General features: G+C 40.9%; 2 protein-coding genes across 3 annotated transcripts in view; both read right to left on the reverse strand.

Annotated features, from left to right (window-relative positions):
• The window catches only part of LOC146485026 (adenosine receptor A3-like), a 65291-nt gene that overhangs the window by 24242 nt on the left and 14131 nt on the right, over window positions 1–26918 (reverse strand). The gene's annotated exons all lie outside the window — the stretch shown is intronic.
• Window positions 950–24668, reverse strand: LOC146485031 (synaptojanin-1-like). 2 transcript variants are annotated; one of them, XM_085103982.1, is made up of 23 exons: window positions 24457–24668; window positions 22562–22648; window positions 21706–21976; window positions 21171–21396; window positions 20038–20121; window positions 19482–19543; window positions 19228–19324; window positions 16886–17055; window positions 16268–16349; window positions 15534–15686; window positions 14301–14469; window positions 12626–12914; window positions 12099–12239; window positions 11315–11507; window positions 9840–9998; window positions 8398–8731; window positions 7850–7955; window positions 6587–6793; window positions 5795–5873; window positions 5177–5546; window positions 4416–4813; window positions 3836–4028; window positions 950–2743 (listed from the first exon to the last, which is right to left on the reverse strand). In XM_085103982.1, exons 1-23 carry the CDS (start codon window positions 24578–24580, stop codon window positions 2133–2135), a joined length of 4605 nt encoding a protein of 1534 aa, XP_084960108.1. In that variant the 5' UTR covers window positions 24581–24668; the 3' UTR covers window positions 950–2132. The 2 variants fall into 2 exon arrangements, with proteins under 2 accessions (XP_084960108.1, XP_084960106.1); XM_085103980.1 differs by having other exon boundaries at window positions 4410–4813.

The raw sequence follows: 26918 nt of genomic DNA on the forward strand, positions 1-26918 counted from the left end.
TCTAACCCCGGTCTCCTGCGTTCAACGCAGACGTGATAACCGCAACACCACAGACCAACTCATAGTAGAATCCGGCGAAATAACAATCAGACATCACTAAGATCATCTGGCTGCTCACTCAATAAGGGCAAATTGATTTCACTTAGGATCAACTAGCGACCTGAATATTCAGGTAATACCACCCTAATAGCGAAGACTTCTTTCAGAATCCGATATAACTCTTTTGCGTGAATAAATATGTAACATGAGACGTGCAGCACGTCTTGAAAGCAGTTTTGCGCAAAAACAAAGTCGTACACGTTGATGGAGTCACAATATGGTTTCCGATGGTTATATGAAGCACAGGCGATCGGCGATTCATTATTTTCCGAGCGTCCTAGAAAAGATGACTTTGTATATACTTAATTTTATGCTCATGATTTCATATTTGTAAGCATTAATTTAGTTCAAACATTTTGTCTGTATATACCGCTAGTTTTTAGCTTCTTTAGTTTACTTGTAATTAGTTAATTGCAAACGACCCCACAAGCTCATGTAGCTTTAATACTCATCGTTTTAAAGGAAAGGCTATCATCATCATCATCATCCTAGATATTCCCAACATCGGATAAAGGTGTCGGCGTTTATCGACAATGATAGAACGCGGGAAAAGTCTGCCATTTTATTAAACTTTTCTTTTTTACGAGGTATGGAAGTTCCGTACCAAACTAAACATCGTTGTAGCTTATGCTTTCATAGTTCGGGGATATTCGCTGCTCGTCACAGAAATGCAAGCCCGCGTGAGCACGTCTCCTATTTCCTTTGTTACACATAATTTTCCACAAATCCTTGAAAAAATCACGTGACTTCTGAACACGATTAACAACGGTCAAACACAGACGTCTCTCTCACCGATTATTCTTGAGGGGAAGGGGCGGGTGTACACAGGCTACCAAAATCCGGGACAAGCCACGAAAATGCAACGTTTTTTATTTTCCGAAGAAGAAGAAGAAGAAGAAGAAGACGTTTTAGGGAAATCAGCGTCTTCGTGTTCTTACGAGTCTGAGATGCCGGATCGGGAAACAAAGAAAACGGCGATCTTCTGGAATTTTACGACACATGAAACACAGCTTATCATCGACCTAGTTTTCACGTAACTGAAAAATACGCAATCAAGCGGAAATATCGTTATTAACGATCACAACTATTGCAGACTTCAGTAAAGCCTAGGTTCCCTTCGACTGATGCAGTCGTTACGATCGATAAACAAAATTTCGTTTTTACTAACTTTTTAGTGACCACTGTGCTGTCACGAAAGTAAGGGTATAAAAGGGCATATTTTTTTTTCTAAACAACGAGTGTCTGTTGTTTCGGGGAATTAAGGTTCCCTTATTTTTATTCCTCACTGCATACTCATTTCCCAACCTCGTAAATAACATAAAAATTGGACACCATCGAATTATTAAGAAAAATCCAGTACGTTAATAATAAATACAAAGATAGAGCATTTTTTGCTAAAAGATAAATCTATTTGGCTGCCGGATTATTGAAAGCAATGTGTGCAATGGGTTGGATAATTTTCAAAAATTAAAAAAAAATTAAAAGCAGTGGTGAGAAGAGAATCAGTCTTACATCAGGATTCTAGGAAAAATAATTAATACTACTCTCGCTTGTGGCCTCCGCAGCAGCAGTCTCGATACCTTGCAAATTTACGAGTCCCGACTGTGATGACAAATCCGATTAGCGCGCTGCGCATGCTCGTTACGTCACCGTTAAAAAAATCGTTCTTAACCCCAGACCTCTTCCCTTTTGCGCGACTGACAACGTGCGCAGTCAAGCCAATTCCAAAGGCTCCGGGGTCAAGAACGCCTGAAATGATTCAAGATTTTTTTCTTTTACAGCAAGAACGAATATTCGTTTGAACTAAATTTAACCACATGCAAGGTAAAAGGAAAGAACAACTATCCAATGTCAAACTATCAATATCAACCGGAAAAAAATTCACCGGCAAAAATGGCAGCCCTATTTAAAAACAGAAAACGTAAAGAGCACCGTTGACAAGCAACGACTGCTTTCTGTTCACAAGATAGGTTCGCTGGGTACTTCCTCAACTAAACCGCAAAAATTGTTTCATCGATTGAAATTAAATGTAACTACTCTAGGTCCACTCTCCGAGGTATCGGTGGAGGGCCAGCCTTTTTGGTCCCTCCAACCGAAGATCCACAATCAGAATTGTCTTCAATATTTTCGTCGCTTGACTGAGTGTCCTGCACATTCGGATCTAGAGAGTCTTCATTCAGAAAAGGATTAGTTGCCACCGCGTTTGTTAGGTTATCAGAAGCAGGGGGAAAAAACCTTTTTTCAGCCGGCGGTTCACTGTGCACTGGCTTAGGCTTAGGTCTCACCGGTGGAGGAGCATTTAAGTCCGGTCTATGAGGGGGCTCGGGTTTAGGGGCCTTATCTGCGCGGTCCTTTTGAGCCCCTGCCTCGCCGTCCCCTCGCGGTGGTTTAGACTTTGCTCGAGGAGGTGCTACAGGTCTCTCTGTTGTCTCTGGAACCTTGGGTTGTGGGTTTGTGTCCTGTTCAATTACTACCGAACGAGGTCTTGGTTTAGGAACTGGCTTTGAAACGGACGCAGATCGCCGAATTGGTGCCGGTTGGTCAGCGGCTTTGGATTCCTTCGTTGTGCCAGGAGCTTGAGTCGAACTGTTATCTGAGTCACGTGACGTATCCTTTGCGTCAGAAGGTTGTTTTTCTTTGTTGCCTTCACCGTGCAGAAAAAAGTAAAAAACATCAGTTATTTCCGTGCCTTTGATAAATAATAGAGTAAAAATGAGGTGGTTGGAAGGCTTGTATACTAGTTTAAGAACTTCAGATTTCCAAGGGTGACTGACAGTCCAACTGTCCCGAGAAAGAAACGCTCTGTTGTTTGTTGTTGTTCACAACTAAATGTTCTTCCACGCAAAACATCACTAAAACTGGCATTTTCGAATTTCCAATGGAACGTTTTATACGTAAGGTTGGAAATAACAGCAACCTGTTTCTAAATGAATCAATCTATTGACGTCGTTTGAACTACTTCACGATATGATTCCGGACGTATTGTCCTTTTCACTTGGATTTGTGAATAAACGGCTATTATTAAAATTTCCTCGCGCCCCCGTTCAATGTTGTAGTTGAAATGGGAGGAAGGGGAAATTTTTTTTAACACGTGAGTCCAAGGTTGTAGCTCCAGCGACTAAATTAGTAGGTGTTCAAGTTAAGAAAGAGAAAGAAAAATTCACCGTTATGGGTTCCCACCTTCCGCAAAACCTTAAATTTGGTCATTACACGTTGTTGTTTTGCAGAAGGCGGCAAAGAAATATACTAAAATGTATAACGTCCGTGCAAGACCATTGCTTTTGCTCATTTAACTCACCGTTTTGTGGCGTTCTACTTCAGTAGTGTAGCAGCTCTCGTAAGCTTGTAATTGTTTTAATTGTCTAGCAGCTGCTATTGTTGGGGGTATAGTTCTGTTGTTTGTTCTATTGTTTCCTGGAAGAGTGGCAAGACAATCACGTGAAACCTTATGAGAGCTGCTAAAGCGCCCTTATAGCTGCTGTCGCCGTTGTCGTTGCTTAGGTTCCCTAACGCCAGCAAAGAAAACCAGTCCTTTTAATGAATTATTTCACCCAGACGATCACGCAACACAGTCTAAAATTAGCCTCTTCCAGGCGTTCAGTTAGTTGGGGCGCAGCGCGAAAAAAGGCGCGCGAAAAAATAAAGAAAAAGCGCGCGAAGGGAGCGCCCCAACTAACTGAAAGCCTGGAAGAGGCTAGTCTAAAATAGGTGTCATCATCTCCCTACATTAACTCACCTATTTTTGTATCGCTATTCAGCACCGTCTGTTTACCGTCTTCTCTTTCTTCCGTAAGACCATCGGGGAGCAAAAACGAAGGTAGCAGTTTTGGGTCATCTTTTGCGGCCATCAGTAGGGCCTCTACATTATCGGCCCCAATATGGGCCACGTGTTGGACATTAAATGGAACACCTATCCCAGGACCCGCACCCTGAAAATAAATCAGAACAAATCTTTAGTGACAATATACATACATATTGCTTCCATAATCTTAAATATTAAACTCACCCTACTTATTACAACTAGTGTTGTAATTAAGTTTAAATCTTGTTTGGTATGATACTTGTAACTTTTTCCTCTTTTCTTCTACTTAATAATGCAGCTCAGGTTTGGTAGCTTATCCTTTATTCAATGTATGTTCTGTGCTATTTTCTGTTATTAAGCCTTCCGGTAAAAGAGGCCAAAGTATTAGGCTCAACCAGACCACCGGCTGTTTCCTTAAAACTTTTACAAACATGGTTTTATGGGCTTTTGGAGTTTTCAGGGAATAGCTTAGAAGAGGAACATCTTGAAAAACAGCAAAAACATTCACCGGTACCTGTTTTCCTTTCTTCGTTTGAGCATGAATGACTTCCACCTTAGGTTTGGGTTTGGCATCCACCCGAGCTGGGACTGGGGCTGAGATGGAAGGCGCTTTAGTACCATCCCCAGGTCTCTTTGGAGGGGCGGGCCGTTTAGGCGGAGCCGGTCTCTGAGGTTTTGGAGACAGCTTAGCAGGACCCCTTACCAATGGATCAAAATCGTTAAGGGCTTCACTGGATACACCAGACGGACCCTCCTCTACAGGCCCTGAACCAACAAGGACCTCTTCTACTTTTTTTACTTGCAGCTGAGAAGGAGCCTTCGTCGCGGGTTTGGGTCTCGCAGGAGCGGGCCTTGGTGGTGGGGGGCGCTTAGGGACAGGCTTCTGGTTGTCTTCTCGTTTAGGTCTTTCATCTGTTTAAGAGAAATCGAACGGTAGGCAACTTAGGAAAGGCGCAATTAATATACAATTAAGTCAGAATGCACTTCTCAGTATCGCTTACATTTTGTACATTATGTAGTTTACCAGGAAATGGGTGGTAACAATAATTTCCAGGGGCAAATCTGCTATAGAGTGTTTTCATTGAGGTGACTACCGGCCATATTGGTTTACTGAAACAAAAGAATGTATTTGCATAAAAATAGAGTTCAATTCCCAGAGGTTTAGTTTGGGACTCCAACATGGCCGCCATTTCTTTGTTTTGGGACACCAACATGGCCGCCGTGACGTCATGTGAAAACACTCTATACTTTCGAACTCAAAACCAACTTTCATACCGTCATTCTCATTTTCGGCTCCAGTTCGCTTCATTTCACGGTCCGCCTCGGGCTCACTATCGCTGTCATTGGTCACCTCAAAGACCTCTTCGTCTTCGGGTTCACTCTCCGAACTTTCACCTTCGGCATTTTCCGTTGACCGAATCTTGATCGGTTCCAACACGGGCAAACCACCTGGATGCTTGTCGGTCGGGGAGGCCATTAAATCCGATAGGGCCCGACCTCTTACCAGACTAAACGGACTGTTATCGAGCCCATCCGAAGCTTCGACGAATGAAGAATCTTTTGACACAAGGCTTTGAACTGTTAAGTCAGTTTTGGACAGAAGAGATTCTGATTTCAGGCGAACTTGGACAGTTTTACCCGACACCTAATGGAATGTAAGAAATTCAAATTCACAACCATGTAAATGGAAAACTGACGGCATACTTTTTGCGTGTGGTATTCCTAATACTAAAAAGCGAAAATCATCCAAACGGTTGGGGGCAAAGGATAGACTTCTTCGGACATTTTAAAGAAAGAATATGTGTGAGATTTTCGGACCTTCTGATTTCGTAATATTCTCTAAGCAAAAGTGATGGGGACCGAGGAAATGGAACTGTATTTTGGCTTTGTTACCTCTTTTCCGTCTAACTCCAGAGCTTTTAATGCGCTTCGACCATCGTCCATGGTTAAAAGGATTTCATCATCAACCACTCTGTAACAAAGCAAACAGAATAACTGAATGTATTCCCCCGTGCGAGCCTCCCTGCTGCCTGAAAAGGTGGGCGAGGATAGAGAGGATCGGGTACTGTGCGCGCGCGCGTGTGCCCGATTCCCGTCTTTCCTCCCCTTCTCAATGCGTAACGCTCAGGTTAATCTACAACTGAAAGATTATCAGACTATAGTCTGCTCAAGAAGGACTTTTCCGTTATTTAGGATAAAAACCTTTTATACAAACGACATCCATCACGTCCCAATAGAAATCCCTTCTTTGCGGTTATTTTAAGTGGAAAAGATTGCTTCTTACTTACGCGCAAACACTCCTAGATTACCATTAGGACACCTGCTTCAGTAATGGTTTGATGTATTCCATAATGTAAGCCGGTGTCTGGAAACATGAATGAGTTCACGAGGTCCAACTGATTCGCAAATGCTCAAACTATGCCTGTATGGTCCTCTTCAAGAAGAAACGAACCTACCCGGTCAAAAATCAGCCTTCGGGCCTGTTCCCGACATTGGTAACTCACGCAAAGGTAAGGCTAAAATACAAGCATCATGCCTTCTTTGACACGTATTTTCAGTGCAAAGAACGTTTTCCCATCAGAAACTTTTGTTTTCGGGCACATCTACGCTCGAGTAACGCAAAACATTGTCCGTTATTTCTAAATAATGTACTACTTTCTGTTTATTATGTGACATCTCACTTACCTTACTAATACTACTGTCCCATAAGGCTCTACGGCATCAAGAAGCTCCGATACATCAATCCCAGCATCCTCATCGTCTCCATCATCACTGGTGACCACGATCGTAGGGTCAGCGGGTCCCATAGCCTTCATAACAATGTCATGCACGTGACTCTGCTTGGCCCAGTCCACTTTCTGTATTTCTATCTCTACCAGTGCTACCACGGGCCTATGAAATAAAATCACGCCATATTGCTTGTGTTCTGCTTGAGAATTTCCGTGAACTGTTTCCACTGTTTGGTACAAGTGTACTTGATTTTGACACCATGCACATGGATACGTTTTCGTACGAAAAAGGAAACTTCTTTTCGATCTTTTTATGTTCTGTCCACATGAATACTCTTTTTCGTATTCAAGAGCGTTTGGCGTGTGGAGAGGTAAAACGACCTGAACACACTCGTGTAAACGTAAAACGTTGTTCGCTTTTTATGAAAAGCACAATTTCGAAAGACCAACCTTTTGAAAAATGCATTTGAATGGAACGATAGATTGCGTTTGCTAATAAATGAATAACTAACTACAACGGTTGTCGGCGGTTTCACACAAAAACGAGGCAAGACAAACCCGAGGAACAAAAATCTCTTGGAAGGATCTTTATAACTTAGTACAACTCGAATCAAGGCTCAAGTTAACCCAGGATTAGCTTAATAGGGTTTTGAACAACTGGGCTTTGGTTAGCAACTTGTTTTACCACGCTTCAACACCTACTACATGAAAAATTCAGTTGCACACAGAGGATCCCTCCATTATTTGGAGCGTTTTAACGCCATATTATCAAAATGTTAACAGTACAGGAGAGTACGTAGGAAACGTTCGACAAACGCACTCGCTGAAAAACCTTGACTTTACCGTTGAATTCCCTACAACATTTTGAGACAGAGATGACATTTTTAATGTCTTCTAGACTGTATAAGTATTATTAGTGTTTGTGTTTTTAGTATATTATTTATATGTATTACTTTAGTAATAGAATCGTATATTTTTAAGTTGTAGCACGACTCCAAAGGCTATTGCTTTGAAACTCATCGTTTATAAATAAAAATTATGGTATGGTATGGTATGGTATGGTATGGTATGGTATGGTATGGTATGGTGTGGTGTGGTGTGGTGTGGTGTGGCGTGGCGTGGCGTGGCGTGGCGTGGAGTGGCATGGTATGGTATGGTATGGTATGGTATGGTATGAACATCACTTCTTTCACAGGCTAATTGAGATTTCGCAGTTTACCTGTGATCTGAGGTCTTGAGCTCTGCACGGCCATAGTACAAAACTTTACCCCCAGAGAAATGGATACCACCACCATCGGAGTTAGCAGACGTTTTGCCTTTGTCTCCTAAATAGAAAAAAATAATTGTAGTATTGACAATACTTTTGGCACCATATAAAAACGAGCCAAAGTTTAATACCCCAAGAATGATAAACTGCATCAAGGGTCTTCAAGTACCTAAGGGTTGATCACTATAACAGCATTACTACTACCCTGCCGACCCCCACCTTGGACGGGATACTAGTCCTTCGGAAGGTTCCTCAAACCACGAAATGATTTCAGTTTTGTTCAAATTTCCATTACGTAAAAAAATATTCTGTGTACAAAAAGGAGAAAGGAGACCTCTGCATCCAAGATATAAAACTGAACGGAAACAGCATCCGCAATTTAATATTATACGATGATCAAAGAAGTATGGTCCACAAAAATCAGTCTGTTCTCATTTGCTGGTGATTTCCATTACCTTCAACGCAATTTAACTTACTCAATAAATCTAATCAATTTCTACCTTCGTTCCCGACTTGTTCATTGACTTCTTGCTCGTAATCATCATCGTCCTCCTCATCTTCCTCATCCTCGTCGCCATCAGCAACGTCCGCAACCTCTCCGTCTCCCATCAGTAGTAGTTGGTTGTTACCCTGTGGTGCTTGGTTAGGCTGTGAAGCCACCTGTTTGCGAACTAGGGTGGTTGACTTGTACCGAGGCTTTCTCCGTCTCCAGAGGACGCGGTCGGTCCAGGCCGGGATGCGCATCTTCTCGCTTGTGTCATAATCATCGGAAAACAAGTCATACTTGTAGGTTGGAGGAAACGCGATTTTACCCTCGAAGAATGCACGGAAAACCTTTCATGAAAGACGAAAGACAGGTACGTTAAGTAGAATCGAAACACTGATATCCCCGCTCATTCGTTTCTTACATGAGAATACACGTTACGCGTGTTTGCTGGTAAGAATTTTCAGTAGACCTGTACTTTTCAAAAGCTCTGTTTTCACTGGACCCTGATAACCTGCAGCTACATTGTATTTTAGGGTTGAGAGCATTGTTCTGTTGTTCGCTCTTTTGTTCTCTCTACAAAGCATTTAAGACGTTGCAAACGGTGCAGGTCGCCCCCGTGGCTTTGTACCTCAGATGGGAGAGCAGTGGTTTAGTAACCCTAAGGTAGTGACTTCAAATTCCACATGAGCCACTGAATTTTTCAGCGGACAGGAGTTTCAGTGTCGCATTTATCATTTATTTGAGTATGTTTGTAATATTAAATGGTGACTTGGGTAGACGAATCAACGAAAGATGTGTTACTATAATTCAAATCAACGGTTCAAAAAATTTAAGTACACAATCTGAGTCTCCGGATGGAGTCGAACCCATGCCCTTCCTTCGGATGCTCCACCCATTGACCTGCTGGGGGGCTGGTGACGACCTAAGTCATATTTAGTGAAGTGCTCAAAACTACTATACCCAAACAGGGCCCACCAAACCACAAAATTGGTGGTTGTCTCTGCCTGCACGCTCCTTCCTCAGCCTCAAAAGATGGTGTCTTTATTGCATAACCACCCCTCTATCCAGCAGTAAAAAATAACAATGAGATTCAACCTTACTTTTCTTGTTTATCTAGCAATGCTGACTCTTGCAAGCTGAATATTTGTGTCAACTCAAATTTTAAAGCCAATAAAATTCTGTTGGTAATGTTCATGATATCGATGGTGTCTTCGATAACACCCTTCCCCAGACATGGTGGGTCCTTTTCAAACAACCTTGTTATGACCTGTTCCCTTATTAGGTTCTTATCAAGAAAGCAAACGAGGCGTTTCTAATCACGATCTCGTGCCTCTTATGTAGCAAATGTCCTGCAGAGTCGGAAGGTTAAAATGACGTCAACAAATCATACAAAGTGAGAAACGCAACTAAACAGTTTGAGACAATTAGGTCATGTAGCCATGTACATCACAGCACCTTGTGTTCTTTCCTTTCCTTCAACAATTGATCTTCTTTCAGAAGTTCTTCCCATTGTTTGTTTTTTACCATTTCTTTCACCTCCTCTATGGGCAGATCAATGCGGTAATTGAAATCTCCACACCAAAACACATAGTCATGCGACGATAAACTGCGACCCTAAAAATGAAAGATGAAGGAACGTTAGCAACAGTAAATGTACGCGACCTGGCAAATTAGATCGTAAACGTAAAGCTGGTGGCACACGATTCAACATGGTGCAACATTTGTTGAGTAACAAAGCTTGCACGATGTTGAACCGCGTGTCACCAGCTGGGGAGGACTGGAAAACGATTGGTAAACGCCGTTCAACAAGTGGCAACTTGTTGAATGGAATAGAACTCATTTCTATTTTGTTCAACTGCGTTTAACAACGTTCAACACGTTGAAAGGCCAATTTCAACATTCAACACTGCATGACACACTGTTCAACATTTGTTGTTCAACAAATGTTGAACTGTGTGTCACCAGCTTTAAAGAAGATTTGGTAAGACCCACATCCACTGACCCGCTAAGGACAGTGCCACCCCCGATACAAAGGTATTTTTTTCGCGGTTAATGACTATGCGTGGAAAGCAGATTTTAGCAACGCTTATCGGGATCCAAAAAGATTTAGGGTAATCGTCCATCTTTCAGAGATAATTAAGCAACTGGGATGATTCTAAAAAGCTTTACACACAAATGGATTTTTTTTTTCTAGACTGAAGCTTAGTTACAGTATCTCTGAAAAATACGTGGCTTCTCTCAATTTTTGTTTTAGATTTCCATAGTCCTTGCTATGATTTGCTTTTCCCGCATAGTCATAAACCACGCAAAAATACCTTAGCTGGCACCGTTCTGGAAAAAAAACTCGATTTTATCGGACGATTCCGTACTGCGCAGAACGTATGGGCACTGACTAACAAAGGGGTTCACCGTCTTTAAGATTCCACGTCGGACAGGCTGCCTTTAAATATTATCTAGATTGCCACCTACAGGTTACAGCTTGTTGCAGATAAGGGGACAAGGATGGGCAACAAAGTACCAGGCTCTAGGCTTGGTGACGAGATTCAGGGAGCATGAAAACACACAAAGGAAATCAACTAAAAACTTTAATGATGGCGTAGAATGTCACGGAAACAGGCCTCATCTTAGAACAAAAGTCATGTAGACAGCCCATTGATGACGGCCTCCCCCACTCCCCGGTTTGAAAACTGTCTCGTGTTTGAATCGTTTCAGGCCGACACGGCTGGACAACCCTCGCTTACCTATCCAGACCTGGTTTCATATTAGCCTGTGTGACAAAGAACTGCCTTGAGTCCCTCAGAAAAGGTACTGTAATAGTGTTGACAGCCTGTCAGTGTGTCTTTGCTTTTTCTCTCGATGACCCTAATAATACTACATCTCTATTTTTCTAACTAAAAACAAGTTACATATAAAAATAATTTCAACTGTACCATAGGAAAGGCGATTCTTGAGGCTATGTCGTGATAATCGCTGTTTCTGTCCGCTACTCCTGACTGACCAGCAGCGAAGTGTGAGCAAACAAAACAGATTGAAGTAGCATGCAGCAACAGGCGGATGGCTACACCTCCTTTGTTGCCAGCGTTGCCACCCAGACCAGTTTTAACGGTCTGTACAGCTACATCCCTGAAATGAGCAACAAAGAAGTTTTCATTCAGCGTTTAATCGTTGACTAGTGATAAGGAACTAAATAATGTGGTCATTTTTCTAAATTTTCCAGGTAAACGAACAGCACTGTATTAAAAAGACTGATCAGTAACCGTCATTGGAATTGTCACAATTATGGATTTCCCGAACACTAATAAGTGAGAACTACTTTGGACCGGATTATAAGTAGTACCAAATGGAACGGCAGGGAAGGCCACACTTAAGCATTTCATTCACATACACAAAATTGAAGCTATCACCACCTTACGAACATAATAAACAAATGCACAGCAAATCTGACATGGCAACATAGCCTTCCGCACCACAAGAAAGAACTGCACAACAGACTTCATTTGCAGGGTAACACCGGCGCAACCACAGACTCAAACGTTAAAACACGTTGTGCAGCAATAAAAATTTACTTTAGGCAAGGACTTTTCAACTGATCTATAACATTTTCAGACAACGTATTCAAAGAAAATCGCTGAGCGTTCATTGCATCCATAGTCTATGCTTAGAGCCGTTTGTGTACTCATGTCCTAACACTGGCATTAAAGTATGTTCACTTACCTTAAGAACGGTACAAGATGAGGACGAATAAACACAAACAGGCACACCCCGACCAGCTGCTCACACGTGACCAGAACATACGCATGATCACGTGATATGATACGCCGCAACTCCTCGCCCCACTCCTTCCGCTGATTTGATCTACGAAAATGAGAGATTTGGTGAGTCCAGAAGGCATCTTTACTACAGAGTTGGAGTTGAAGGTTAAATGTTTCAGAAACATAAAGTAAATGCCTTCTTAAAACGCCCAATTGTTTTGGCTTTTAACGCAAAACTTCCAAAAATGTCTCCAAAAAGCTTTATAGCGACTTAAAAATTGTGACTTTTATGGAAAATGCATACATAATTAAGCTTCATTGGCGAAAAGCAAGAGTGCACATTCCAGAAGTAAGTATCCAAAATAAACCACGCTATAGATAGCATATGGTGTGGTGTCTTTAAAACGGCCTTTATTCCGAGGGGAGGGGAGGGTAGTGGACTACAGTAACTTTCCTCAATTCATCAGCTTACCTTACATCAGTACCCACCTTGTTGACACAATATTTGACGCATTCAAGTCCACCAGCTCCTCGAAGCCGATAGCAAACACATCCGTTGGTAACCGGAAGTCCACGTTATCGCTCTCTGAATAACCGCTGTCTGGAAGTGTCTTGTGAAAGTCCAGCAGCCAGTCGTGCATTGTTTGGTGCTTGTGTGCAATACTTCGAAAGTGTTTCCCACCATTCACATTCCACGTGCCGACACACACGCGGATATTGGACCACGTGGTGTATTCAAGATGGCGGTCACACAGCTCACGGAGTATCATGGGAGAGGCTGTGAGGATTAATAAAAAATAGGCCATTTTCGAGTTGTTTGAACCTCATTAGGAAAGCGAGGCTCCGCTTTTATTACGAAAATAAAGCCTGGTTCGCACGAGCAACGCAAACGCAAATGCAAGCGCAAGCACAACCAAACACACGTGTGAACTACCACAAAGCAAACGCAAACGCAAGCGTCAACGCAAGAAATGTAAACTTTTTCATTTCCTTGCGTTGCATTTGCGCTTGTGTTTGCATTTCACACGTGTGAACCGGGGCAACGCAAACGCAAACGCAAGATGAACAACACTCGTTCCATGCCTCTGCAGCTTACGTTCAAACCAAGATGGCGTCCGCATGCGACGAAAAGCTTGCCGAGTGTGTGAGAAAATATCCAGTTCTTTACGACAAAGGTTGCAGCGGATTTAAAGAAAAAAACAAGAAACAACTTGCGTGGAGTGATGTGGCAAGAGAAGTGGGGCTAGAAAACGGTATGCCTTTGCATTTGGCGCCTTTGCCTTAACAGACAAAGGCCGAGAACGAGAAAGAAAAACAATCCTAAAACATCGCCTTCGTCCGCCATCTTTTATCTCGTTCCCAGGATCCTCGCTTCCCGACTGCTACTAGGGTAACGCAGACTCTGGGAACAAGATTGTCGCCATCTTAAAGTACTGAAATGCGCGTGCGTATCTCATTCTGCTTGCGTTTGCGTTCGACGTGTGAACGTCTCTTCCTTTGCCAGATGAAAGAAAATTAACCCCTTCTTCCTTAGCGCTTGATTCTTTCAGTGAGTGACATCCAAATTGAGACTTGTAAATCAAACCAACAAGTCTTTCCCTCGTTGAAAAAACGTCCATGCGTTTTTTTTTTTTTATTATTATTTTTTAATTTTTTTTTTTTTATTGAGGGGCACTTAGCAACCCAAACTAGTTTACACACACTCTACTCAAATAAGATTCGGAAGCAAATAGCCGGTGTCGTTTATCTGTCAAGTTTGACAGAGGCAAATGTAGAAAATTTTAATCCAACCTGTGGGAGATTTCAAATGAAATTGTCTTAAATGATGCTGGAATTTCAAACTGAAGAGTGCCATTTGACTTTCCTTTGGCAATGTCTCAGGGAATTTTCGTGTACCATTAAACTTTAATTTAGTGCCCGCGGTACTGAAGTCTGTTTTGACCTAAGCATCCGAAAATGAAGAAACTACTAAAATAAATTATGAGCAACAGCAGGAACTGAGACCTGAGACCTCCAGGTTTGGGGAGTTATTGATCAAAACACCATTGGAAGGCGGGCGTTAAATCGAATCATCACCAAAAATACTAAACAGCAGCGCCTCGGAGATTCAACCGAACAAGTGTCAACTCAACATGACAGTAGTTGAAGACTGGACACAACTTACAGTGAAGAAAGGACGCATATAGCAAGGCACGTGCTCTTTCACCAAGCTCGCCCACGAACGTGTTGCCCAGCAACAGCATATCAATGGCTTCCTGCTTACTTCCATCCAGGAAATTATTGACGATAGTTCTATGTACCGAGCGTGCGCCATCACGAAGTTTGTTGATCACCTGAGAGCAGATAGATTGAATTAAAGGAAATATTTGGAGTATATTAAGTTGTATGTGGCTTAACTCTGAGTTCTTTCACCCTTCCGTGGATATTGTCGGGACACTATGGATGTAATGCGCGTCCGTATATTGCCCATCAATCTCGCTTCAAACTGTACACATCAATCTCCCTTTAGAAGAGACCTTACCATTTTCAGATCATTTTATGGAATGAAGGGCCCCTTACTCTTAAGACAGAATGGAGAGATCAAATCACCAGATTTGAGGGACGAACAATGTTAAGGACGGTGCCTACTATTGTTACTGCGCATACGTTCTGCGCATCGCGAGATACTCGGGTTTTCTATGGGTGGTGCCTACTAATACAGGAATATTTTTGCGCGGTTTAAAACTATACGGATAAAGCAGAACTTATCAAATGCCTTTGGTATCTCAAAAGAAAATCTGGGGTAGCCATGCATTTTTCAGAGAAAATTAAGCTTCGATTTAGGAAAAAATCCCATACATTTCTTCATGTTTTGGCGCTTTTTAGAGATATTGATGCTTAATTATCTCTGAAAAATGCGTGGTTACCCCCAATTTTCTTTTTGGACTCCAATAGGCCTTGCTAAGATCTACTTTTCCCGCATAGTCATAAACCGCGCAAAAATACTTCGGTATTAGTAGGCACCGTCCTTAAGGAAATCTAAGGAGCATATATTTGGCAAAGAATATGCGACGACTTAATAAAAACGCTTGGACTGAACGAAAAGGAAGGAAATTTCCAAACTAAACTTCACCGACCCCCCTCACTAATTGGCATTATAAATATCTTGAACTCTCTTGCCAAAAACATTTCAGTTCAAGAATATTAAACAGTCGCCCTTTCGTGAAGAGATGAGAATCGACAAAAGTGATAATACATGTTACTCGATTCGAAGCACTGGAAGCCTCCCAAACCACCAGATCAACACCTCGCGTGTCATAGTACCAACCAGCTCACGCAGAATACTCTGTCTTGCAGTCTATTTGAGCTTCAAAGTGACATTCTATTATGATAAAATCATTAAAGACATAAACTGTACCTTGGCTTTGCCATCTAAAGCTCCTGTACCCAGGTACATGCGACTTATGTGATCTCCATTTTGTGCCCACATGGTTCTAAAAGCTTCCTGAAATCTGGTCAGCATGGCCTGCTTGTTGGACAAACCAAGACAGTCTACCTGCTGTGACAGCATCTGAACAGCATACAAAATGTCTGCACTTAATTTGCAGCCAATAAAGGCAAATTCATACAACAAAATTATGTTTTCGAGTTTGCTTATAAGCACGTAGTAAACGGTGTTGGCGCGTTCTAGGACTAGCTTCTATTCTCGCGAACTATTTTGAATTGGCAAACTTTAAAATTGATCAACCACTGAAGACAGGATGGACAAGCTGGAATTTGGCCAAAGCAGGGGCCCAAAACAGGGCGGGTTGGACAGACAGCGTGACGGCCTTACGCACCTTCTGGTGCAGAGAGTAATAATAATAATGATGATGATGATGATGATGATGATGATGATGATGATGATGATGATGATGATGATGATGAGGGGATGTTCCATTAACTGCTTTACTCAGGACATTAGTTCCACTCAGGTTGACAACTCAGTACAGTAGCCTGCGCGCAGTCTTCTTTGCGCTCAAGGAAAATAGGAGACGTCCGCGCGCACTGAGGCTGGTTGTCAAAATGTTGGATACGGTCACCAACCTGAAACAGTCCCTTTCAGTCCCTCCGCCAACACAAAGAAAGAACTGGGCTTAACAGTCAACTTACCTCAATTCCTAAGTAGCTTTGTACACTGTTGGTTCGATCAATACAGTCTATGCAGTTTGTACGAACGGATCCCTTTTGCTTTCTGTATGACAAAATGACAACACATTCAGCCAATCAACAGAGCTAGTGAAATACTTACAATGTATACTTATTGACTGACATTCATTGGCTCTGAAATACGCCGCCAAGCAGTCACTTCTTTCGTTTTCTACGAGCAAATGAGCAAAAGGAGGTGTGAAGAACGGGAACCTCAGGAACTTGCAGGACGAGCGAGCGAAAAGAAAAAAGGGATTATCACTTGTTCATACAAAGACAAGCTCTGACCGGGGTCCTTATACCTCCCTTCCTGTAGTGTCCAAAAAAATTTTCAGCGTCTCTCTTAACTCACACTCGCAAATTCTAGTGGTTTCTCGGACCAACACGTTTCGCCCTACGAACTCTCGGTAAAAAAAACGCCCTGCAAATACGTTGTTCTTAGTGTAAACGCATTGCCATCAGCGGGAATTTAAATCTCTCTATTAGTACACTTTGTTACTATTACGATTTTTTTAATAGTGAGAAACAAGGCCTGTTACGTAATATTTCTCAGCCGTGAGTACAGTAAAACGGGAAGTGTACCTCACAATCTGATCTCCTTTAGCGAAGAACAAGTCAAACTCTTTCAAAGACGGTTGTGCCTTCTCCCTCAGCACTGAGAGTTTTTCCAATCTTCCTCCGCGGCAGTTTTTGTGATAGTCAAAGCAAATCATGCGCGTCGTACTGCCATGGATGGAGTCTTTCAACTGATCCTGAAAGGAAAAAAAACACAACGCGTAAACTAACGCGGCATCATACCTTTAGCCTGCGAACGCAGACGTATTTCCGGCGTATTTTTCGGCGAAGAGAATCTAGACAGCCGGAAATGCGTCTGCGTTCGCAGGCTATCTTTGGCTTCTCTGTTTCCATACGATCGCCATTAAACATGGGGAATCGAATAGCTAATGGCCTAACAACACACAAATTTCAACAAATTTCTCGATTCCGATTGGCTAAAAGAAATGCATTTTTCTGGATGCACGACGCAGAAACAAGGTAATTCAGTAAAAGAAAAAAAAAGGAAATTCAGTGCAAATTACAACGATTTCCGAAGCTAGTACGAAGAAACTCCAGGACATGCCGACGATCAGGTATTGTGAAGATCGCCGAAGTTTACCCGATGCCTTCCAAAGGCAGCTGAAGATCATTAGAAGACTTCCGATGATTTCCGAACTTGTCCAACGACTTCCGAAGACATTATTATTATTATTATGGCAGTAAAAACTTCTGGATGCCCAGATATCCGAAACAATGATTGGGCGGCCAGCCGTAGCCAATCAATGCAACGACCAAAGTCCTTACAATTAAAATCCCAACTCCTAATCATAAAGATCCTATTATTATTATTATTATTATTATTATTATTATTATTATTATTATTATTATTATTATTATTATTATTATTATTATTATTATTATTATTAATTATTATTATTATTATTATTATTATTATTGGTAGTAGTAGTAGTAGTAGTAGTAGTAGTAGTAGTAGTAGTAGTAGTAGTAGTAGTAGTAGTAGTAGTAGTAGTAGTATTTTTGAATTAATTTTTTATTATTATTAAATTTATTTATACATGAAAAATCATCAGTTAAAAGTATGCTAGAAACTATCACAAAAATTTACTAATATTAGCTAAAAAGAAATTCAACTAGTTTACATGATTGCCATGTGGGAGTCCAAAGAAGAAAAGTGGGCTTATGTCTTTTTTTTGGAGAACCCAGAGAGTCGCTTTGGCTAAGATCCTGAGGGAAAGAATTTCATAAAGCGGTACCACTATAGGAGAAGCTGTCTAGGCTTAGGCAATATAAGTTTGTTAACTGAGTTTCTTAGACCAAAAGTAGTGTTATATTTACAAAACATATTGTGAAGATACACTGGAGTGAGATTATGTAAAGACTTGACAACCACGATGGCCTTGTGTTTTCTTCGAAGACTCCCGAAGCTTTCCGATGATTTGCGAAGATTACCCAAAGACTTCACGTGATTAACCTGTGTTGCTTCTGCATGATTATGATAGGCTATCTCGCAATTTTTTTAATGAATATTATTAATAAGTAATCACATGATTCTTCTCGTGCAATTTGGAATAAATAAGCACTTGTAAATTACTTCAAAGACCGCAAATTGCAATCGCCGTACGGGCTCGTGCAATTTTGTTACTCTTTGATCCAAATCAAGTGCAAAAACCACGCTGTCATGTGAAATCATTTATATCGCCATCCTCGGTGATCGATCTCCAGTAATGGGAAACACACCATATGAAGGCTAGTTTTCTTGTAATTGCACACTATCGCATGCAATCACGCAATCACGAGTGCTTAAAACACAAACGATATAGTGATCGTTAAAAACCCCTCGGGGAGAATTAATAATAAGGTATTGTAGTATTGTAATCGTCGTTGAGCGATTAAATAATCCAGGAATTTAAAATTAAGAAAGCGTCTTAATTCAAAATTACTCCTTTGGCCTAAGGTTCATGGAAACTCCAGTTGAGAGGAGGAAACAAAAGACACGGCTCATCTTATCGTACACTATGGAACGTCTCTTCTTCGCCGAGGAAAATACGAAAGAGAAATGAGAAACAGGGAGAAAAATGGAAGGAGCGGAACGTGCGGGGATGATGGGAAGGGGGAGAAAGCGAGAACCTCTGCCATGTAATGCTTTCTGGCTCGGCCACGACCACAAAAACGGCAAATTCACCCAAAAAAACCAACAAAATATGGCACTAGCTTGTCTTCTCTTCACCTCTCTTCCCAACATCCCAAGTGTACCTATTTACACCTGTCTCCTGCCAAGCAAGTAATAATTGTTACCACATTCCCCCGTGAGAATGCACGCTTTAATTCAGTGTCACCGTTTTTTTAAACTTCCATATAACGCTTACCTGGTAGGCAACACTAAGGGTATTTTCACCCTCCTTTGTGCCAAGTAAGTTAACAAGCAACTGCTGGCCATATTCATTCTTCAGGCTCGTCAAATGTCTGTGGATAATAACATATTATTTAGCATTAATCCATAACCTAGAGACCAACAAAGGTACATTAATTTTGTAAGAAAGTGAATATCCCCCTAAATAACTACAAGGGTTTTTTTTTCTCTCATAATTTAAAAGTCTTTACTTATGTCTTGGCTTTTTACCTGTCAAACGCTGGTGAAGATGCCTCAAAACCTCTGGAGAGTTTAACCTTGTGAGAGCCAACCTGTTATAAAAAAATCTCACTCTTTATGTACATCTCACAGGGAATAGTCATGTTTTGCAGAACCAACAGTTGAGTTTTAGAGCTGCAAGAAATGACTCACTACTCAATAGAATAGAGTAACTTTTTAGGCACAAAATTCATAAAGCTGTAAATACCTATTTACAGTGAAGCTGTACGTCTACACAAAATTTAAAAGCAAAAGTGCTAGGAAGTAAAGTTCTACCAAATAGATCACTTGATTACTGCAAAGTTTTGGCTGCATGCAAATGAATCCTTTACTTGCAGAAACTTCAAAACAAAATAGGTAACAGACATGAGTGCATTGTTGGTAAACTTTTGTTTTGAAAGTTGCCACTGAAAAACCAAAGGAATTGGGACAAAATATGCAACTTAATAAAACAGTAAATTAATAAAGAAGTCATTGCATTGAAACAAATTTTCACAATAGCTAAACAGTCACATCCTGAAGAAAATAGACATTCCAGTGGTAATACCTGTAAGCCTGGCTGTTCCCAGAATACTGGCACAGATCCTCGAGTTTGGACATAGGAAGTTGTCATGTCATTGAGCACAATAAACTGAAATATAAAGATAATTTCGTACAATCACTGATGCTAATTAAAAAGTGAACCTATGAATTTCCTATGGAGTATTTAACAACCTTTAAAGTATGGAAATGGTGCACCACACAAAGTAAAGAAAAATTCTTTGACCTTTGCAGGAATCAAACACATGACCATGACTTGTGAATCTGTTCAACCGTTGCTCTACCATTAACATTCACATCACCGCAATTACCACCATAATCACCCACAACTTGCTCCCATCTGGCCTCAGGAGGTAGAGCACATACACTGCCGACTGAGTTAATTCTTTGACCCATTATTGGTGTCATTTATGCTAGTGATGCAACATTCATTGTATTAGCTACTTGTCTGGAGCAGCTTGCTCATCTCAGGGAAGGTGGGTGTATTCCTCTAAATTATTGGTGGGAGAGTGCAGCCTGTGCCTTGAAACCCTTACTCACCTTGAAATGCAAATAATTATGTGACTTTCCCTCCCCATTTTCAATCAAACTGCTTTCGGGTCCCCCACCCCTTTTTACTTCTGCTTTTTTCATTTATACTTTTAGGGGAGGGGGGGGGGGGAGTATTTAATTTTCACCAGGCATGTACATCTGCACAGTTTCATATTCAGGTAAAGCAAAATAAATAAATAAGGGAGCAGGGATGGCACAGTGGTGAAAGCACTCGCGTCCCACCAATGTGGCCCAGGTTCGATTCCTGGTCTCAGCGTCATATGTTGGTTGAGTTTGTTGTTGGTTCTCCAGGTGCTCCAGTTTTCCCCCCTCAACAAAAATCAACATTCCCAAATTTCAATTTGACCTGGAAACAGTGGATAGAAGAGCCACCCCGTGGAATCCACTGAAATTCCCATTTATTTATTAATCTATTTTATTTATTAAATAAAAAATAAATACCCATTTTCAGACCAACATTTTTCAAAACTGTACCCACGTGGATCATACATAGTATCCCCCCTCCCCCCCAAAAAAAAGTGGTCATGCACTTAACAATTACCCAAGAATTGTCTACACAGGTATTTAGGAAGTCAATCACACTATTACCTGCTCCGTTTCCACAAAATTTGCTACATGACCATCGTCATTTGTACCCCTGACGTAAAACCTTGTTCCTGCTCTCTCGCAGCTCAATCTTGAGATGAGACAAGCTTTGGCTTGAGTCTTTCCAACATAAACAGTTTTGATTTCTACTGCGCCACACATCATTCGTAACAGCCACTGTGAACAGTCAATTCCAAATCTCTGCAGATGAATATGTAAGCTACAATTCCTGTGTATCAGAAGTATTAAACAATAAAGTAAATTATACATCTATCATTTATTCACCATGCTTAAAACATACAGTGTAGCATCACCCTGCAGGACAGTCCATGGAATTTTACCAAGTTGGGTACTAACATTATCAGAAAGTTTTAGAGTCTTAGATTTTGGGGTTTAAATTAAGAGGATCAAGATTATAATTTTTATTGGAAGGGAAGCTTGGTCTCGAGCTTATATTTGGAAGAGACTGTAGATTGAAGTTTCCACTTTGGCAGGGGCTTAAGGAGGAAACAAGGATTTGCACAAACCAGTTGCTTACCAGAAAAACCTGTTGTCAGGATCACAATCCTCAAATCTTCTCTGTGAACTCAGTGTCAAGTCTAACGGCTGTTGATCTCCAGCACAAACAGAAAAATAAAATGTTCCCGAGTTCAAAAGTTTGCGCACTTCAGCAATAATTTCTTCATCTTGCCCATCTTGTAAAGGGACAAGGTGAGTGGCATTGATGCGAAATATTTCACTCTCATGAAGTTTTCCAACTGAAGTACAACCAGTTACAAGAACAAGGAAGAAACTGATCTCCTCTTCACCTACAAAGAAACAAATCATTTGCTGATACATATCAAGTGAATATTATTTTAATGTTGAAGGGATCAGATCAATATTAAACACGAGTTCAAGTCCACTTGAGTTGGGATCAAACTAAAAAGAGTTTGACATACAGTGGAACCCTGATATAACCAACCCCCTTTAAATTCATCACCAGAGATGAGCCTTGGGATTAGGTGCTGCAAGGTGAGGGCCGGAGTACACGGGATGTAGCATCCCACCAGGTGCTCAGAGGTAACCATGGCAACTAAATCCAAGCCCCCACCCATGCAGGTGTCACACTGAGAGGCTCAGTGGAAAGCCTATCACACTTACACCTACAGGGAGGGAGGGCTGGGTGAGGAAAAAAAACTCAAAGGAATAGCGAGAGAAATGCAAGATTGCTGGCCAGTCCATAGCCATGGGTATTAAATTTTGAGTGTTTAAATTTCGCGAGGATTTCGCAGGTCTTTAATTTTCGAATTTTTTTACAATCGAAAAAAATGTGAAATTAAAGACCCGCAAAATTCATTATCAATAAGGTAATTAGTTGGAGAGAAATTCAGTTTTCAGATATTTTTTCTCACCTAGATTGATTTTGAGAACTCCAAGACAACCATAAGCATCTAGAACTCTTGAGTAGCCTTTCTTGATACTCTCTGTTTCCCATTGTGCTGCAAAACAAAACAAAAATCTCAGCCTCAAAAACTGAAATTAGAAGTTACTTATGCCCTAATAAATTATTACAAATTTCAATATGTTTCATTTTTATAATCACGTGCTTCCATGCAAAAGTTTAGAGTATGAAAACAGTGCAAGAAATGCAGCAAAAACTGAATTTCACATGGCAAAACTGGCGGCTCTCAGAAACCTGATACTGAAGCAAAACTGAAACTCAACATAAAATTATGCTTCAACAGTTTGCAGAAATGGCCTTAAGTTTTGTGATTAAGGTGAAAACTTTTCACATTTGTTTGCATTTTGCATTACGGCAGGAAAGCATGTATGTTGCATCTTTGACAACTGTCTTTATGTGATGACTTGTTCAGTCTTAGAACCTCAGGTCCAGGTCTCCAGCCTAGTTGCATAATCAGCTTTTTGCGGCATGTGCTAAAACCCAAGACGCTGAAACAAAACCACTAGAACAACAAAAGCAATAAGAATGGAACCACTGGATCCACAAACACCACCCAAACAACCAGACCAAAATGACTGTTCCAGTCATTCTTTTCTGTTTGTTGACTGTTCCAGTAGTTCCATTCCATCCAGTGGTTTGGTTCGAGCATAATTTCCACCTTTAGCACAATTTTCTTTCCACACAGATTTCAATCTCGTATCCACAGTCTTCAGGCTCTTTTGCCAGCGGTTGGTTGCCAGGAGAGACTCTGGGGAACTGGAATTTTATTACCACTGGATTTCTGCAGTAAAACAATGCATGCCGTTATGGGGCAGCCAATCAAAAAAAATTATTTTTTCGAAGTCACCAGAGTCTCTCCTGGTGCCCACCTGCTGACCAAAACCCCTGAGCACTCTGGGTACGAGATTGCACAGATTTTCAATCATTTTCCCAGCAAACATCCACCACAAACATAAAGAGAATTGAAAGTGCAATTGCAATGGCTGGTGAATGGTAAATTTAAGACTTCATGAGATGGTGGACTATCATTCTTGTCTCTGAGCCAAGGACTTTATCCCTTTTTTCAAAAAGAAATGGGAATATTGAGACTATAAAAGCCTTGAAATTTGGGTCAAATTTTGCAAGACACATATATAGGAAATACTTCCGTCCGCATAGCCCCTTACATCAATAACACCTGCATCTCTGCCATACTAACTCCCTTCCACAGATATTGAGTGTAAATTGAGTAATTAATGTATGGGCAGTGTGGAAATCTTGCCAAATCTCTTTTTGAGTTTCCAACACTTTAAAGAAATTGCACTATTTCATACCATCACTGCTCTGTGCACCAGTTTGCTCCACTTTTATATGAATGTAGTCATGAGCGTAAATATTTCATGCCAGTTCGCATATTATGGAAAGATTTCCACACAGCCCCATACATTAATTTATACATGCATCACTGTCATACCATAACCATCTTTCAAAAACGGCAAGCATGAATTAATAGAGTTTAGGTCACAAAATGTATACATAATTAATTTATGGGGCTGTGCGGAAATCTTGTCTTTAATTTGACCGAGAACACTGTTGTAAGGTATGTCTGCTATGTAAATATTATCATCCAAAACAATTGACAGAAATTAAGTAAATTAATTAAGCCTGTAAGTCCTTTAAGCTTAATAGTATAGTGATTTAGAAATGTATAGTTGTATGGATTCCTATAGCGCGGATGCTACATAAATATCGACTTACCGTCTATAAATACATAATTAAATAAGATATTATCAATATTGCCAATGTGTTCTTAAAGACAGCATTGTCAAGATGCTTTATTCACGCATAGTTGAGCTTTATACTTACACAGCTCGGCGATCGCTCCACTCTCGAATAACAAAGTGTCTGGTTTCCCTTTGATTTCTAGCAAAACAGAGACAGGATCTCTGTCGGTTTTACTGTAGCAAACAAATGACTTTCCAATCAGCATAGTTATTTAGATAATAGGAATAAAATATGGCCAGATTAAAAAATTAAGACGTCGAAAGCCTACGAGGAGAAATAGGAAAATTTAGCTCCGCCATCTTGTTTACAAAATACCGCAGACCCTTATGATTGCTGTGTAAATAAATCATACGTACTCTTACCCAGTCTTTTTCCGCTAAACTTCTCAACAAATGGCGAAGTTTCACGGTTCGGGGCATGTGCGAGCGATAACGTAAGCGCTGTCAGGCCAATTGTTTTTGGACCAATTAGAAGCGAGTACATAACACCGGCGGGATATGGCGGGCAAGTCTTATAACTTGCTGGCATAAAAATAAAACTGACCGGCCGCTGTTTCGGTCACGTTTCAGAAAGAAACAAAAAGGCTGTCCATGTAAAACACATGGGGATTTTTGCAGCGCCGCTTCGTGAATGTCCCATGTCATTCAAGAAATGCCAGAACTTATGCGAACGTATACGGTTTTATTTTAGTACAATGTCGATATCTCGCGGCATCGACCTTTTTTTATGACGCGCGGTTCGAAAAGCCGAGAAGCTCCCTCAAACTTGCGTACTTAAATTCAGTATTTTATCAGCATTCAGTGATAAACTTACTATAGTGTGTACGCTCGATAGCCTGATTTTAGTAGACCAGCGAGAAGGCGAAGAACGAGAAATCCGCAAGCTTCAAGAAGCGATGCGACCGTTTAGCAACAACAACACTGAGCGTCCTTCCGAGATGCTGGAATGCATTTGAGAAAACTCTGCCATGGTGGCAAATCAAAACTGCGTTTGAGATTCGCAATGACCATAATTTTATAGATAAACGAATACCTTACAATAGATTTTGTAGTTTGCTGCAAATCTTTTGAATTTTTTTCTACTGCCCGCTATTCGAGCCCGCTAATAGACGACTCAGGGTCCCAATGGGGGGGTCCCTGGAGCCCTGGAGCCCTGAAATTTCTGCTGTGGAGCCCGGAGCCCTATCATTTTACTGACTGGAGCCCTGATCCTTTTTTAGCTGTGGAGCCCGGAGCCCAAAGACGTTTTGCGCGGAGCCCGGAGCCCAGCATTTTCAAGTTTGATCATTCGAGTTCCCAGATTGCATTGATTCTTGATTTCTGCCTTTTTGTGTTTGTTTGTGCGTGTTAACGGGTATAAAGAAACAGAATCTGAAGAGAGGACAGTACATAATACGAGTATATGCGGTTATCTCAATTAACAATGATATGCAACAACTTATTTAGGGATTTAATGAAAACTTTGTTATAATTGTAGTGAGCGCGATAAAAACAACTCTATAGTAACCGGACGTTCAATAAGCAGTTTGCTCGCAGGTATCAGTTACAACAAATTAAAAAAAAAAACTTGACAGATCATTTTGAAGATACAAATAATAATTGATGAAGATTAATAATTTCAATACTTACCCAGTCCTTAATAGATTATATTGTTTACTGTTCATCTGATTCATGACCCTTTCCATCCTGACTTTCGGGTCTTCACCAAGCAGGGTGTATAGACGAAATGACGGTTAAATGATTTAACCTAACACCAAATCTGCCTCGAATCCCAGTGTTTTATACCCTCACAAAAATTCACAAACTGACATGTATTAGTCGGAAGACCTATCATATCTGGGTGTGATGGCCCAACAGAACCCCTATTATCATTCGTAGACAAACTACTTCAGCCAATAGCACAAATACAGGACTCGTATCTTAAAGATACGACACATTTCATAAGGTTTTATTGAAAGCACTAGGGCGCCTAGAAACGCTTTCCTAGTCTCAATGGATGTCACTGGCTAGCCTTTACACGAATATCCCACAGGAGGAAGGAATCACTATAGTATGCAACGCACACGAGAACTTTCATGCCAATAACCCTCCTATAGCTACAAATTTCCTCAGAGAAATGCTCAGCCTTATACTGAAGGAGAACTCCTTCCAACTTAACGGGAAAGACTAATATTCTCCAAACACACGGAAATGCCATAGACACTAAAATGGCAGTAGCTTTTACCAACATCTTTATGGCATCAATAGAAAAGGAGATCTGAAGGCAGAGCGTTAACAAACCACTAACGTGGAAAAGGTTCATTGACGATGTATTTGCTTGTGGGATACAAACAATAAAAAAGAAGAAATAGAACATTTCATTGAGCAAGCAAATTCGTACCACCCTACCATAAAGTTAACCGCTGAAGTCTCACAATTAGAAACAACATTCTTGGATACAACAGTCTATAAGGGAGACAGATTCGAGAAAGAATCAATACACAAACTACAACAGTTGCCACCCAGCAGGCGTTAAAAAAGGCTTCGTTAAAGTAGAAGCCCTTA

Source organism: Pavona decussata, unplaced genomic scaffold (genome assembly GCF_977016875.1).
Source record: "Pavona decussata unplaced genomic scaffold, jaPavDecu1.1 SCAFFOLD_28, whole genome shotgun sequence".
Classification (NCBI taxonomy): domain Eukaryota; kingdom Metazoa; phylum Cnidaria; class Anthozoa; order Scleractinia; family Agariciidae; genus Pavona; species Pavona decussata.